Here is a 15,232-nt window from a genome sequence, read left to right as displayed (position 1 = left end):
CCAACCCTGTCTCAGAACTCAAACTCTAGCTTCTTTAGTGTGAAGCACCAAGAAGTATCACAAGCTTCATCCCCTGGGTTTAGGGAAGTTTTGCATGTTTGTTCTTCCCCTCCCTGCCTCTATTCAATGTTGAGCTAATAGCCACCTTTCTTACACAAGATTGTAAAGTGAGGAACCAAATTGATAAGGGGGAACGAGGGGATCTTAGAGAAGTACAGGTCTGGGGATTGCTGAATTTAAGGGACATGGTCAGCGTTCTTACCGCGCTGACCTGGACACTAGTTTTCACGTTTTGAAAAAGACCACTGTGGACTTTTTTCAAAACAAACCTTCAGAAATCTGCTTCAATCTTCTCAGTGTTTCAGTAAATGGGAAAATTTAGAAGAAGAAAAAAAACACTGAGAAGATTGAAGCAGATTTCTGAAGGTTCTCTACACGTATTTTGATTTCGGGTTAAGGGGGACTTTTTTCAAAACGTGAACGCTGACCATGTCCCTTTAAATTCAAAACTCTTTGTAATCAGGCATGTTTTTACAACCTTGCCAACTGTAAGTGTTTTTGTCTGGGGTTGTTGTTCATCACAGGTTGCTTTCCAGAACTTTGGCAGGTTTCTCAAACGATTTCCTGGGCCAACTGTACCATTTATTCATACACCTGGGTGGAGAGGGGTGGTGTGAGAGTAAAGTGTCTTGCCCAAGAACACAATGCAACAACCCATGCCAGGACTTAAATCTGAGCCGCTCACTCAAACTCGATCTTCTTGGTGCCCTGTGGCGCATAAGGCTTTGCCAGACATTTCCACCGGATTTGCAATGTACTTGATAATCTAAATAAATTTGTTTGACTTTCAATTTTTCCATCAACAGATGAAAAAGCCTTCAGCTTCAGTGCAGCATCTTATTCTGTTGTAAAAAGTGCCAAAAAGTTGACAATAGAGGTGCAACTCAACCAAAGAATACCCAGGTCTGTGTTTGAAATCTCGGTTTTTAAGCGATGGCGTGACATCGCTTTACGCCATTGAACGATCGGTTTGTTTTGTCTGTTTGGTCCGATCGAACAGAAAATCAAGTTTAATGTAACAAGAAATTGCCGCGTAAACACAAAAGCAAAATACTTCGGATCCGTGCAGTTAGAATGGAACAGTACAATGTATAAACGAAACAGACTAATTATATATGATGGGGTCTATTAGATTTAGTTGACAGAAATTCCTTATTCTCATAATACAAAGGGACACTGTGAGCAAGAGACAAATTGACCTTTCTCGCAGCTTAAAAGCTTCCTCACGCGTATCGTATATCTTTTATCCGTGATATCACACTACAGTATAACGCAATATTTGTTGAGACAACATAGGGAAATCTAAAAATAAAATATTACTGTTGTTCAATTGAGAAAATCTACGAAGAAAATGTATTATTTACATCCTTGGTCTGTGAATTCATAACAGCTACACATCACTAACAAGCTTCTTATGTTTAAAAAATGTAAGCTGATGTTGGATAACAGTTTTTTCACACACAAGGTGTCAGCTACTTTTATTTACTTTAAGTTTTTCCTCAAAATTTTGTGAGACCCCTTGTGAAACGCCATCGCTTCTGCATGCATCGCGTGCCATTTATTAATTATGCAGGGGAATTTTAGCTATTTTGTTATGATATTTTCCTCCATCATTTCTAGTTATACTTTTGATTTTCAACAATGTTATTGCGGTTATCAGTGATTTCGAACTCTGAAATTCAATCCTCAACCAATGGTTTACGCTTTTTGCTGCCGTCAATCATCTTAATAGACCTCTCGGGAAGCAGAAGATCACTTCAACTGAGTCAAAAGGTCACGTTTGTCAGTTGTGTCCCCATAATAATATCATGATTGACAGCAGTGAAAAACACAATCGATAGTTGGAGTTTGAATTTCAGAGTTTGTAAATCACTAACCACAATAACTAAGTCACTACCAGAAATACATTGTTGTACTTTAACAAAATATATTTCAACAGATCACCATGTGTTCCCCGTAAAGGAGTTCAATTAGCGTCACCTTACGATCCAATGACACCCATTAACTCTGTGAAGGGAGGACAGTTCACCATTCCAATCATTAAAGCTGATTTTGTGGTTTGTATTGAATATATTTGAATAACAATTAAAGACTATTTCAATCTGAGTAGTTTAAACCAGCTTGTGACAAACAATTATTTCAGGGCTGTTATAAGAACAGAAATCATATCATTTTAACTGGCAACTGCAGTAAATAACTATCATTTTAGCAACTCGCAGCTTGAAAATGACTAAACTATAACACATTAAATACCGGTAGACTGTCTTGAAATAATAGGCCATTTCCGAGTTACCCTTTGCCTCTGTTTTAAAACGAGTCTACGTGCAAAACCATTCAAATGAAAAATAATTATTAATGAGTTTGATTTGCATGAAAATGGACCTGTAGGTGAAACTCATTTTCATATGAATGGTGTAGCCAATCAGATTGCGCCTTTTGCCAAAAGACAGCCACTGGGTTATGCTAAGAAAGGATAGAGGTGTCCGTAATGTTACAAAGATGTCTGTAGGGAGAGGTTTTGGTGTGTCTTCAACTCTGTCATCTGACTAAAACATGCATTTGCCTAAGAACGCTACCGATTAACATCCTTCTTAAAATCTATTTTTTAAAGGAGAGTAATGGAGGACCATATTCCCTGTCAACTCCAAGGCTTAAAAGGAACCTACCGCCAAGGGATAGCATTTATAACCTACAAGATACACCATCTGATAGTAACAGTGAAATTCATCTTGCTGAGGATCAAACTCCGTCTTCTGCTGCTCCCTTATGTGTTGACTATGAGACACGTGATGGCAGCGCTAAAAATGGAAAGGATTACCACAGTTTAAAAGGCACACTGGTGAGTGATGTTTTTGTTGTAGTTTAAATTGAATTTCAGATCAAATAAATTCAAACTAGTTTGATTTGTTTTAATCTTTGTTTAATCAAGGAAAAATAAAAATCAAACAAGTTTTTTACCTGAAATTCCATATTGTTGTAAAACGGTAACTATGGACCTGAAGACCACATACTATATCTCATTTAAATGGGATTGTTTGTGGCATGTCATAAATCATACTAACAGACATGAGGAAGTCACTGTTTTAATTCAAAAGGTGACAAAACCAGAAAAAAAAAAACATTAAAAAATATCTCATTCTGCCTATATTTTGGGTATACCCCTAAGCTATAGCTTAATTTGCAGCTCTTAATGTGAGGGTTGTTGTCAGATATTAACTTGATTTTAAAAGTGAAAGAGGAAAAAGTTGCAAAAGTTGTAGGGGTAGTTAATCAGGTCTCATTTGCTAGGAGGGTATGCTTTGAAAAGACAGATCTGTTCAAGACCATTTTACTGTTCAAATTTCATACAAATTGACCAAATATTGAGCATGTAATGGCATCTTGTGCCACTCTTGGGAGTAAGAGGGTTAACACACTAACATATATACAAAGTGTTGTAGACTGCAGCTTAATTCTGTCAGGTTGCCCTGGGCAACAGTTTGCCGGTACACATGTATACTCCTGGGTTTAGAGAGGCACTGTGTGAGTTAAAAGTCTTGTCAAAGAACAAAACACAGTGACTAGGTTTGACATCGCTTGAACCCAGAGGCCCGGGGGGGGGGGGGGGTACTCCCATATATAGGCTATATAGGTATGTGCCGCCCGATAGGGTATGGTTTTTGAGGTTCTCGGTCCTTAAATAGGGTATCATTTTTGGTCCTTTTGGCATTTTGTTCCTGGTGTGATCCTTAGATAGGGTACCTATATTCTATCAGCTTTAATAAATGCCCAGATAAACGAAAAAAAGGTATCTTAAAACTGAACTACCCGTTCAAGTATTAGTAAAGCGATTTTAGAAAGATTTGTGTTTAGCCGTGCGCGGTTAGCCGCTATTTGGGTCATCACGGAACACTTCTCCTTCCCTTGAATAGGGTGTCATTTTTCGGTTTGGGGCCTTAAAAAGGGTATCAATTTTCGCTTTCTTTATCCTTAAATAGGGTAAGGGTTTAAGAACCTTGGCGGCACACTCCTATCCGAAATTTATGGGAGTACCCCCCCCCAGGTCCAGAGGCTAGTCCAACATGCTAACCATTAGGTGACCATGCCACCAACTAACACACACATGTAGCCTAGCTACTGCAGTCATTACGCCCACTTTTAGTGTTACGTACAAAGCTTTCTTTCTACATCCATCTTTCGACATCATTTTTCGACATTGTCTTTCAACGTGCTGTTTGAAATGAGCCAATGAAAACCGATGCATACCGTTCTTGGTTTCATGCAAATGAGCACACAAGGTCTGAGGGTCATGCTGGTTGGCTGTGATTGGCAGATTTTGATCCGTGTTGTTTGTTTAGCACGTCGAAAGATGGATGTCAATAGAAAGCCGCTATGCACGTAACACTGAAAACAGGTGTAATAATATTAATGACAAAAATAAATTAAAGAAAATGGGAATCACTACAGATGTTCAAATGCTCCCCACTGACTGTTGACTCTTTTTGTGTTTTTTTTTTTCTTAGTCATTTATGCCCGGTGATACCAAGAAGACTCTGACAGTAAATATTATTCACCATGAGGGATATGCAATGGAAAAGGACTTCTATGTGATACTAAAGAATCCAGTGGGAAGTGCTGAACTGGGAGAACCCAATCTGGCTAGGATCACAATTATTGATGATGATGGTATTAATAAACTTTCAATAATATTAATTTTTAGACAGCCTAAATGGCTCTAGAATGATAAATGCTAGCTAGCTAAGCAAAAGTAAACTACTTGAATTTACATGGTTGCCACAGCTCAGGGAAAAACAGAATTCTTGAATGTCAGAAAAAAGTCAGGAAATTTTTTTTTGGGTCCGGGAAAGTTGACATTTTGAAGAAAAGTCAGAGAAAATTGAAAAATAACACCCTGATTTCATACAATTAATGGCTGGAAGAAACATTTCAGGTCAATGTGATCTCAGTGATGTTTTTTGTTGTTGTTGAAAGGGGAGGGTGGAGGCCGCTACTATATCTGACATTTTGTATATATTTGGCCAGGAAAATTTTATTTTTATCAGGGAAAAGTCAGGGAACTTTGAAAACATGATGTCTGTGGCAATCATCATTTATATTTTTAGAAATTGCAAGTTAGTCAGTATTTTACTGTGTTTACAAATTAATAATATTTTGACCTCTTAAAAGTCAAATATAAACCTTGACCTTGCTGATGGAAGGTATGTGATATTGTGCTGTTTTTCAGAGCCTGGTGAATTTTCTTTTGAACAAGCAAGTTATCATGCCAATATTCTAACTGGAGAAGTTACCTGTAACATTATCAGACGGAAGGGTTGTGATGGCACGGTTACTTTGACTTACAACACTATGTGAGTATAATTATGTGTAGACTTATCTTGAATGCCGCTTTTCATTGACAGCTGTCACTTTACATATTAACTTGTTTTAGATGTAGGTTTTGATCAATGCAGCACTGCACTGAAATAAGCTTTAACCAACTTTTTTGTGCCTTATATAAAGTCTTATAGTCTCAAACATTTTTGTCATACAGTGCAACATCAAGATTATCCTGACTGATGTTTATTCGTCCACTTAACCTCCTCAGAGATGTTTAAAACTGATATTTTTTGATGTTTTATGATCTCTTTTTGTGACTTGGGTTTTTTTTTTAATACACTAGCTGGGATTTGTGAGACTTGTGGTACAATCATTGTGTGGTATATTGATAAGCCTCAGGGTAATAATGTTGTATAATATCATATCAATTAGGAACGGTACAGGAACGGGTGGCACTGCAGAGGAGCTAGACCAGAAGAAGTGTGACTATGAGCAAGGAATTGGAGAAAAGTTGCACTTTCAACATGGAGAAACATCAAAACAACTTGTAATAAGAGTCAATCCTGACTGTAAGGTAATGAGAAATTTCTCAGGAGTGGATCTAGGGTGCAGGGGGTGCACCCCCTCTCCCCAGAAGGATGGCCTGTGCCTTTCTAAGACAACTGCGGTATTCTGCAAAAAAAGTCAGTTACGCCATTACTTAGTGGTGCACCCCCTCCTAAGAAAATTCCTTGATCTGTCCCTGATTTCTGCAGATGAAAACAAACTGATCGATACAATGTTACCTAAAAGTTAGAGTTCATACATGTAGGTTATTGTCCAAACATTAAAAGCTAATCACTACTTATGTATGTGTACAGGGAATAAGCTTTAAACAATCAGTTCTAAAACAGTGTAAAGTGACGTGCATGAGCAATGAAACTTGCTAAGATTATAACATAAAAATTCAGCACTTCGTAGTTTTTTTGTAATTGCAGTCATAAATTGTTGGAGAAAGTTTCATTGTTTTATTTAATATGTTCCTATTTCAGGCTATTTTAGTTTCTTTTATTGCTCTCTGTATATGGTTTTATGTGTATTTTAACTAGTTGATTTTTAGTCAATTAAACACAGTGGCTGAACAAGCTTATGGTAACCATACTGGGATTGGGGCAGATTGGGCAAGAATGGCCTTTAAAATGTTCTTGGACGCTTTGGCACACTTCAAATCAGTTACTCAGCATATTTTATCACAGAACTATCATTTTGTAATACTTAGTGCATTCCTATATTTACTGCAGCACTGTATTACATACATGTGTACAATTAACTTACCTTCCTTACCTGTTTCCTAAATGATAATTGGAAAAGTTCAACAAAAAGCACTTAGCTTGAATGTTAACGAGAATTACTTTCTTTGAATGATTTCAACTGGGGTCACGATGGTCAGCAGTATTGCCCTTATGTAATGTGACATGAGGTGTCCTGTCAGGCTGTGTTAAAAACTCTTACTATCATTTTGGTTAAAAGGTGGCTTGAGGAAAAATTAGACTGATCATGTACATTAGAATATTTACTGTAGAATATAATAATTATTGTATGCCAAAAATTGGAAAATGATTCCTACTGTAGGAAATGTATACTGCTGGGGCATACTGTCCCCTAACTTAAATTCCTAGATCAGACACATTTTTATTAACATTGATGTATGTTGTTTCTTGCTTAGTTTGTATTAAAAGTCAAGAGTAGGAGCCAGTTTTCAGTTTTGCAGCTAATTTTCATTTTTATTGCAGAATAAGAACTTTATTGTGCTATTAAGTGATCAAAGCCCAGGAGCCAAAATAGGACAAAAAAGTGCAGCAGTTGTAAATATTACAAATGGTAAGCTGATATGTGTGGTACGTACTGCAATATGGAGTGGCATACCAGAAAATAGAGTTTAAAGCCTGGGGGTGTGAGGAGCTAATGACAAGTTGAAGGTTACAAAAGAATGCACTGTTTGATGTATTTTGGCATGGATGTATTTTTGAACTTGCACTGGCATTCCTTGTCAAGTCCTAAAAAATAAATATATTTACCTAATGCTCCTTGTAACATTCTAATTTTGTTAATTACTTAAATGTTTAACTTTTCTTTAACGTCATTTAAATAAAGTTGTTTCTGTACTGTCACTACCATCAAAAATTAAACAAATTAAACAAGTACCTTTCATTGCCTTTCATTTCTTGACCTAACATGGTTTAATAACATGGTAGTGGAATGATTATATATTTACTTTGAAATCATGGGAATATTTGGCTTTTATAGATGTTGATAATATTGTTGAGCGGGTCGCAAACATTATGACAGCAGAAGATGAACAAAGCCTTAGCAAAACTTGGAGAACACAATTTGAAGAGTAAGTTGTTAAAGGTTCACAGGTTATACTTAGACATGTACTAGATGAAAAACAAATAAAATGACTTGTTCTCAATCTATTGCCTCATCAGAGTCACTCTTTACTCTGGTTTGCACAGAATGAAGCAAATGGGAGTATTGCATCTTCTTCTGGATGGGATGCTAGTCTACTAACTATGCATGGTCCATCACAGGGTTCCGCCTGGAATTTTTTCTTTTCCCTCAGAGCCAATTTATATGGTTACCTAGGAAGAGCGAGACACTGTAAAGTTGAAGTGCCAATGAAACAAAATGAAAAAGTTGCCTATGTTATTGCTGATAATGTTTTGGGAGAAATTTTTTCCATTCTACCTTCACTGTTCTCCATTGACCTTTGCAAAGACATGCCATAATGGGCGACATATTTGCTTGCACAGCCATTTTGATTTGATGATGTCACAGGGTTTGCACATCTCTTGCCAAATTTTAAAATTTCAGATACAGTGGAGATAATAATTGCTGCTAAAGGTGCTATCAAGCGAGGAGGGAAATACTGTTTTTAAGGGTTCAAAACCCCACTCCTTCGTTGCATAATTGTCTGGTAAACAACCTTTGAGGTGAAACATGAATAAAGTTGTACCCAGTTTCGCAAAAATCCAGAGTCTAATGCATTATAACCATTAGGCCATGCCACCTAGCTTGACTACCAAATTATACCAGCCAAGGAAACTTTTTAAAAAGTGATGACTTTTTTTGTTGTTTCATCAGGGCGATGGTTATTCAAGGGGAAGAGGATGACGAGGGAAATGTAGAGCCACTAAGTGTTATGGACTTTGTGCTTCATTTTTTGACATTTTTCTGGAAAGTTCTTTTTGCCTTCATTCCACCAAGGTAATAGAAAGGAAATTTCATGTATTTAGGCCGATACACAAGAGGGAGCATGTTGCAGGGACTGTAGGAGGTGGACTTTGGGGTTTTCGGTTTCTCGGTTTTGGCCATTTTTTAGATCAGTTTTCGCAACAAAAAAACTGCGGTTTTTCGGTTTTGGTGTCTTCTTCGGTTTTTGGGTTTTCCTTCTTTTAGCATTTGGTTTTCGGTTTCCGGCAAAAATACTAGTGGTTTTTCGGATTTCGTGTTTGCTGTGGTTTCCGGTTTTTCCAATTTGGTTTACAGTTTCTCTGAGATCAGGCTGGTAGAAAGAAAACCTGCTTTTATGTTTAAAATGCAAGTAAGAGCAGTGTTATTTAGCATGTTAATGAACAAAAATGTCAAGACTCTTAAAAAAAAAACCTTTCTTCCTTCTTTCAAAATCTCGAGGTACCAATAATTTCGGAATTTGGAATGTTATGTTCGGTTTTCGGTTTTGATCGAAATTCACTTCGGTTGTTCAGTTTTGCATGATTTTTTGTGCGGTTTTTCAGCTTCTTACAGGCCCCAATGCCCCCCCTCCTGTAGTAGTGCAACAAAATTATGTACTGCTCACTAAAAGGATCATCACAAATTAACCTGCAAAATTTGGCCTCCATATATCATGTCCCTGCTGCATTTTCTAAGTGTGAGTTTGTCCCTGTTACATGTTCCCTCTTGAGAACAGTACATAAGTTTTGTTGCTGCTGCTACATGTCGCTGCAGCATGTCCCAATAACATGACCCCTTGTGTGTACTGGACTTTACGTCTGTGTATATTTAATATCACAACTGTGTCAACAAGGCACTTATCCACTGATTCAAGAAGAGGAAGAATCCTTGAAACGTCTGGTGTTTAGCATTTTTTGTGCACATTCTAACCCAAACCTTTCAATTTATTACTTAACATCTATTGCACTACACAGTTTTGTTTAGTTTACATCTGTGTTAACAAGTGTTGACTGTGGTTGAGACAGCTTAAAATTTTCTTGACGGGAAATGGAGGCAGTGGACCAACTTTAGCAAAGTGACTTCTTTAAAATCTGTGTCATGATCATGTATCTTTAAATATGTAAGGGAGTATGTCACTGGGATTTTTCAAATTTTTGGTCTAAACTGTTCTGAAATTAGTGGTAGGCAACTTAAGCCTAAATAAACATTATCTTTGAACATCAAAAGGAATTTATAACCTTAATTTGTGGATAGAAATCAAGCTACGGCTAAAAATATCGATATTTCGAGGACGTGCGGAAACAATTTGAAAACGTTTGCCTAACTTTTTCAAATTGCAATCCAATTCCATCTAAGCCATCCACAGCCAAAGATTCCCATTAACAGTTTCAGTGCTCTGATAAAGCAATTTTTAATAAAAATGGACTATAATTATTTTTATGTTTCCTGTGACACAAATATACATTTTGGTAAAATCTGGTAAAATCTGTGACATAGTTCCTCATTGATGCTAGCTGTGTTAATGTTCCTCAATAACTATCATCCTTTTCCTTTCTGCAGGAAGTGACCATTGATAGTTTAAATATTTGTTTTGTCATGTTACAAATCTGTCTACAATTATTTGACTGTTTTTTTTTTACTTGTGCAGGAGTTGTTGTGGAGGGTGGCCAGCATTTGTAGTTTCCCTTTTAATCATAGCAGGGCTGACTGCTCTTGTGGAACAGCTTGGCAAACTGTTAGGCTGTGTGGTTGGTCTTAAAAACAGTGTTAGTGGAATCACCATCATTGCAATCGGCACCAGCTTACCAGATACCTTTGCTAGTCGCAGTGCTGCGTTACAAGATATTGGAGCAGATGCTTCTATTGGAAACATCACAGGTTTGTGCAGCTAATGTATAAATTTTTGTTTCAACTTTTGTTATCACTGTAAGCCGAGTTTCATGTCCATAAAGGGCTAACTTAAGCTGCGTTCACAGTAGGCCGAAACATGATTAGTCTGATCACGAATGAAACATGTTTTGTAGTGAAAAGTGTTCACATCAGGCAGTGCATTGCGCGAATCATGATTGAAACATGATTAGTCTGATCATGATTGAAACTACCTTACGAGGTTGTTTCAATCATGATCAGACTAAACAAGTTAAAAATGGCGGACATACGGTGAGGAGGCGAGCGCCCAAAAGCTTCAGACTTGGGCTTTCTATATGACCAAATGTTTATTTAAAATATGGGCTAATAAAGCGATCCAATATGAACTATCGGTGAACTATAGGAAGCAGAATATTTGGCAGAATATCGCCACGAAAGTTTACGACGGCGGCTACAAGCGCGCAGCATTACAGCATTGCAATGCAAAAACAAACTTCACAAAATAAAAATCTTCTGTTACCGACTGATAGCGCAAATTCTGACTATACTGTCTTCTCGCTAAACGCTTGAAAGCCCTGCTTCGTCGAAGGGCTTGAAAATAGACAGAAAGACGAAGATTTAATGGAAACTTTATTGTAATTTCGAGCTACATTTTTTACATTTTTACTTTCGCGTTAGAAAAACTTTGGAATCCTGGCACACAGCAATTACGAACCATGCTGACAATAATGCGAAACAATTACCAAGACAATATTCAATTTTATTTTGAACCTTTCATTAGCATTTTTACCCGCACACAAACATTTTTATTGTTTTTATTATAATTTTGCTTTTTCACACTTTTTATAGTATATATTTTAACGTTCGCGCTTTTTATTCATTACTTGTCAAAGACTACAGACTGGTAGTCGAAAGCTCGTTTTCATCATATTTTTAACCAGAGATCGCTTTTTAATATTTTACTATACATTTTTACGGTTAAATAAAGTGTAAAGATTTATGCAAGAACCGTGAAACCGCATAAATTACACACCAGGCATGAAACGTGTTTGAAACGGACACGTAATGTGGACAATGCAAAATAACAAGCATGTTTAGGTGAAACATGTTCGTTGAAACATGTTTATTCTAAACATGTTTTGGGTTAAATGTGAATGCAGCTTTAGATACGACCGCTTTCATGTGGCTTTGATAGCTCAGTGGTAGAGCATTGCACCAGTAACGCAAAGGTTGTGGGTTCGAATCCCGCTCTTAGCCTGAAAAATTTTTTCAGTTTTTTTCAGTAGTATGGCCGCATTTATCACATATACTTTAAGTTATACTTTACAATACGTAACAGTCAGAGAATTGTTAAGGCCATAAACATGAGGATAAACTTTCTCTCGCAAGATATGTGAGGTTTGAAAAGCTCCAGTGTTTGTTGGGTTTTAATACACGTGGTGATAAAGAACCCATAAAAGAGACCAATCTGGGTGTGGCTCAAGCTTTTCTTGACCCCTAAAAGATACCAAAAAAAATTAAGAATGGAATTTATATTTGTATATTTCTTCATGTGGAACCCTAAACGAGACCATTATGGCTTAAAATATTGGCATATATTGGCGTTTTGCCCAGAACACCCTAAGCGAGACCAAAAAAACCGAAATTTACACCCCTAAGCGAGACGACAAGCATCCCCGTCACTTTCATATGCGAGTCCCCCCCCCCCCCCCCGGGACACATTTCCCTCATGGCTGTACAGAAATTGTCGTCAGAGCTGTTACGATACAGTGCTTGTGGCTATTCTCAACAGCCTTAATTTTTGTCAGTGTTTTAAGCTATTACTAGTGTCTTTGTGATAGTGGCTCAAAACAGACATGTATGTGTTCTGTGAAAATGTTTTATTAGAAGCTGTGTTCATTCCTTTCAAAATGTTTCAGCTACATTGCAAGGTGTTAGTAATCAAAAATCCTCAATCATAAATCGGTAATAGAAATCCTCAACTTTAATTAATTTCGATCTGCTTGCTGACAGTGCATCAGTTGCAATGTACACATGTGATATCTCCTTCATGTACATTTTATTTAGAAATGATAGTTAATTGCTTTGCAGCTAAATAAAGTTGTCTTTGGTTAGTAATTATAAAGCTTGAAATGTAAGATCAAGTTAATATGCAGATGATAGTCTTTTTACTTCCCTTCTCAACGTTGTTATCATTTTTACCTTGTAGTTTTCCAGTATAATGCATTATTAAATGTATAATATATAATAGTATTATTGGTAATTTTGTTGCTATCTTCTATGCAGGGAGTAATAGTGTAAATGTATTTCTTGGTCTTGGGTTGCCGTGGGTGATATCCACATGTTACCATGCTGTAAAGAAGACGAAGTACATTGTGTACAGTGGAAACCTGACTTTCTCTGTGGTGGTCTTCTCATCTTTTGGATTGATCTGTATTTTTACCCTCATTGCGAGAAGAGTGGTAAGTTTAGTCTTAACTGACAGGAACATTTTATTGCTGATAAACAGCAAGGTTAAGCGATTCCTCTTTAGAGCATTAAATAAGAAAGAGCTTCAAGTCATTTCTTCTCCCTTCTGCTCACTCTTTTCAAGCCTGTCAGCATACCAGACCTGTGTGTTAGTGTTTCTTTTTAAGTGCAAGATAAACTTCATCACAGTTGACCCTCTAGTAACAGAACCTTTTGTGAATAGACACTTTGTTATGGTCCCAGCCACATATCAACACTACAATTTAACCTCCGGCAAGCAGACACCTCTCCTAAGTGTACACTTAGTCATGGTCCGAGTCAAATACTGACACTACATTTTAATCTCCAATAAGCAGACACTATTCCTGGTCCCAATTGTGGCCACTTAAAAAAAGAGAGAGAAAAAAATTGTTACCAAGGGTTATAATTTATTAATACATGTAAGTCATGAATAATCTTACAAATATTTGCTGTTGATTCCTTGTTTCTGGCTATTTCTTAGAGCTCTGAAGTTAGGTCACCTGCAAACCATGTTTATTTTTTACATTGACGTTTATCTCGAGATCTTTGTCATCAGGCAATCAAGTTTATTTTCAATTCTCAGTTAGAAGGGCATGGGGGGAGGGGATGGGGGATGGAGGCGATTGTCTAAATGTTTAAGTATTTTTTAATGTCATGTAGTCATAGTACATGTATTTGGTATTTGTAGATTTTCAAAGGAGAGCTTGGTGGTCCTGTAACATCAAAATACATGACAGGTGTATTCTTGGTGTTCCTGTGGTGCTGTTACATTGTAGTGTCGACACTGGTGGCGTATGACATCATACCTATAGCCCTTTGACATGCAGCAAATCAGTGCATCTTTCTTGTAAAGACAGTGGTCATAGCACCAAATCAACACATCAGGCGCTTGTATGAATTGGTGGGTTTTGTTAGGGTATATCCAGTAAGAAGCCCACCTCGCAAACGGTTCCTGCTTGTTATTTGAACATTATAAGAAAGAAGCAAAGAGGGAACCACAGAGAAGGAGGCGTGGCAAAGTCAATGCTTCTAGTCCAGAGATTTCATCTAAATTCTCCAAACTGGCTCTCGTACATTTCTTTATTCGCCTTGGAAATGTGACCATGCAGTGCTGGAGACGGTTGGGAAGGCTGAAAGGAATTGGGATGTAATCTCCTTGTATGACTAGCTCTCTAGAAATCTTATCACAAGACGGAAGGCTGGGGAAAGACCAAGTGGTAGCTGAAATGGAGAATCAAGGATTGCTGATGTGCAGAAATGAGAATGGCAGTAAGATTACTAAAAGTGTGGCATCAAATTGAAATAAAGAAGAACTACAACACTTGCATTTTATTAAGTGTGCTTCTTGATGTCATTGTGCTGTGTATTGTGAGAAAAGCAAGTACCTTTTTACCCAAGATCAATATTGTGTTTTCACAAACGTTGAACCGGTATGTACAGTCATGGCTGGACATTCGTAATGCTGTGTTTCTGAAGCAACCAGCTCAAAACTGAACATAAGTATGAAAGGAAGTTACACCTGGATCATAAGAGGTGACAACTTCGGTCAGTGTGTACGAGTTTGTGAGCCAGGACAGGCTTGACAAACATGCAAGGAAGACACTTTTTCTTCCAATTAATCTGGCATATAAATGTGACTTAATAAGGGACCTTGACATACAATGAAAATAATTATAAAATATACTAAAAAGAACAAATTGTGTATCGCCATACAGCTACGATTTTAATAAACTACATAGGCCTTTCGACCGTAACGGTCCTCTTCAGTGTAGTAACATTTGAAATGGCAACGACCAGTAACATGATATTACAGTACAGATAGGGTGTGTCGAGATATTTATAAAATTAAGTAACGCCGGTGCGTAATGCACACGGATCAACCCTATTAAGGCCATCAGGTTCACTAGTGCGCAACTTACTTATCCAAATGGACTCTAACTCATTTAACTTCTCAGGAGAAGAATGGCTTAATACTACAAACTTAAATGTTTGGTTAAAAGTAGAATTATGGAAATCTAAATGAATTTTAAGGGAAGACTCCTTGCTGTTTCTATGCCCAGTTATGCGGTCACGCAACTTTTGGGTTGTGTTACCTACATATTGTTTTTTACAAAATATACATTCTGTCATATAAACTAAAGATCTAGAAGTACATGAAGATTTGCAATTAATACGAAAAGAATTCCCTGTAGTGGTACTATAATAGTAGTACCACTAATGAATTCCCTGTAGTGGTAAAATAATTATAACAATGACAAAGAAATTGTAAAATATTTGTTCTCAA

General features: G+C 37.1%; 2 protein-coding genes across 4 annotated transcripts in view; one reads left to right on the top strand and one right to left on the bottom strand.

The window, feature by feature from the left end:
- Positions 1-14,875, top strand: part of LOC144651891 (sodium/calcium exchanger 2-like) — a 28,387-nt gene extending 13,512 nt beyond the window's left edge. For all 3 annotated transcript variants that reach the window (XM_078511992.1, XM_078512099.1, XM_078512062.1), the window contains 12 exons: positions 867-963; positions 2,000-2,117; positions 2,672-2,899; positions 4,563-4,725; positions 5,285-5,408; positions 5,809-5,950; positions 7,149-7,236; positions 7,663-7,753; positions 8,500-8,622; positions 10,238-10,467; positions 12,745-12,920; positions 13,637-14,875. In XM_078511992.1, the coding sequence (XP_078368118.1) occupies positions 867-963; positions 2,000-2,117; positions 2,672-2,899; positions 4,563-4,725; positions 5,285-5,408; positions 5,809-5,950; positions 7,149-7,236; positions 7,663-7,753; positions 8,500-8,622; positions 10,238-10,467; positions 12,745-12,920; positions 13,637-13,768 (1,712 nt within the window). In that variant the 3' untranslated portion in view covers positions 13,769-14,875. The remainder of the gene's footprint in view (positions 1-866; positions 964-1,999; positions 2,118-2,671; positions 2,900-4,562; positions 4,726-5,284; positions 5,409-5,808; positions 5,951-7,148; positions 7,237-7,662; positions 7,754-8,499; positions 8,623-10,237; positions 10,468-12,744; positions 12,921-13,636) is intronic.
- LOC144648597 (uncharacterized) overlaps positions 1-15,232 on the bottom strand; it is a 701,885-nt gene that overhangs the window by 122,680 nt on the left and 563,973 nt on the right.

This window comes from Oculina patagonica, chromosome 1 (genome assembly GCF_052425735.1).
Source record: "Oculina patagonica isolate OP01 chromosome 1, crgOcupat, whole genome shotgun sequence".
Classification (NCBI taxonomy): domain Eukaryota; kingdom Metazoa; phylum Cnidaria; class Anthozoa; order Scleractinia; family Oculinidae; genus Oculina; species Oculina patagonica.
The sequence above is the reverse complement of the archived record's forward strand: the minus strand, read 5'-3'. Positions and strand labels throughout refer to the sequence as shown.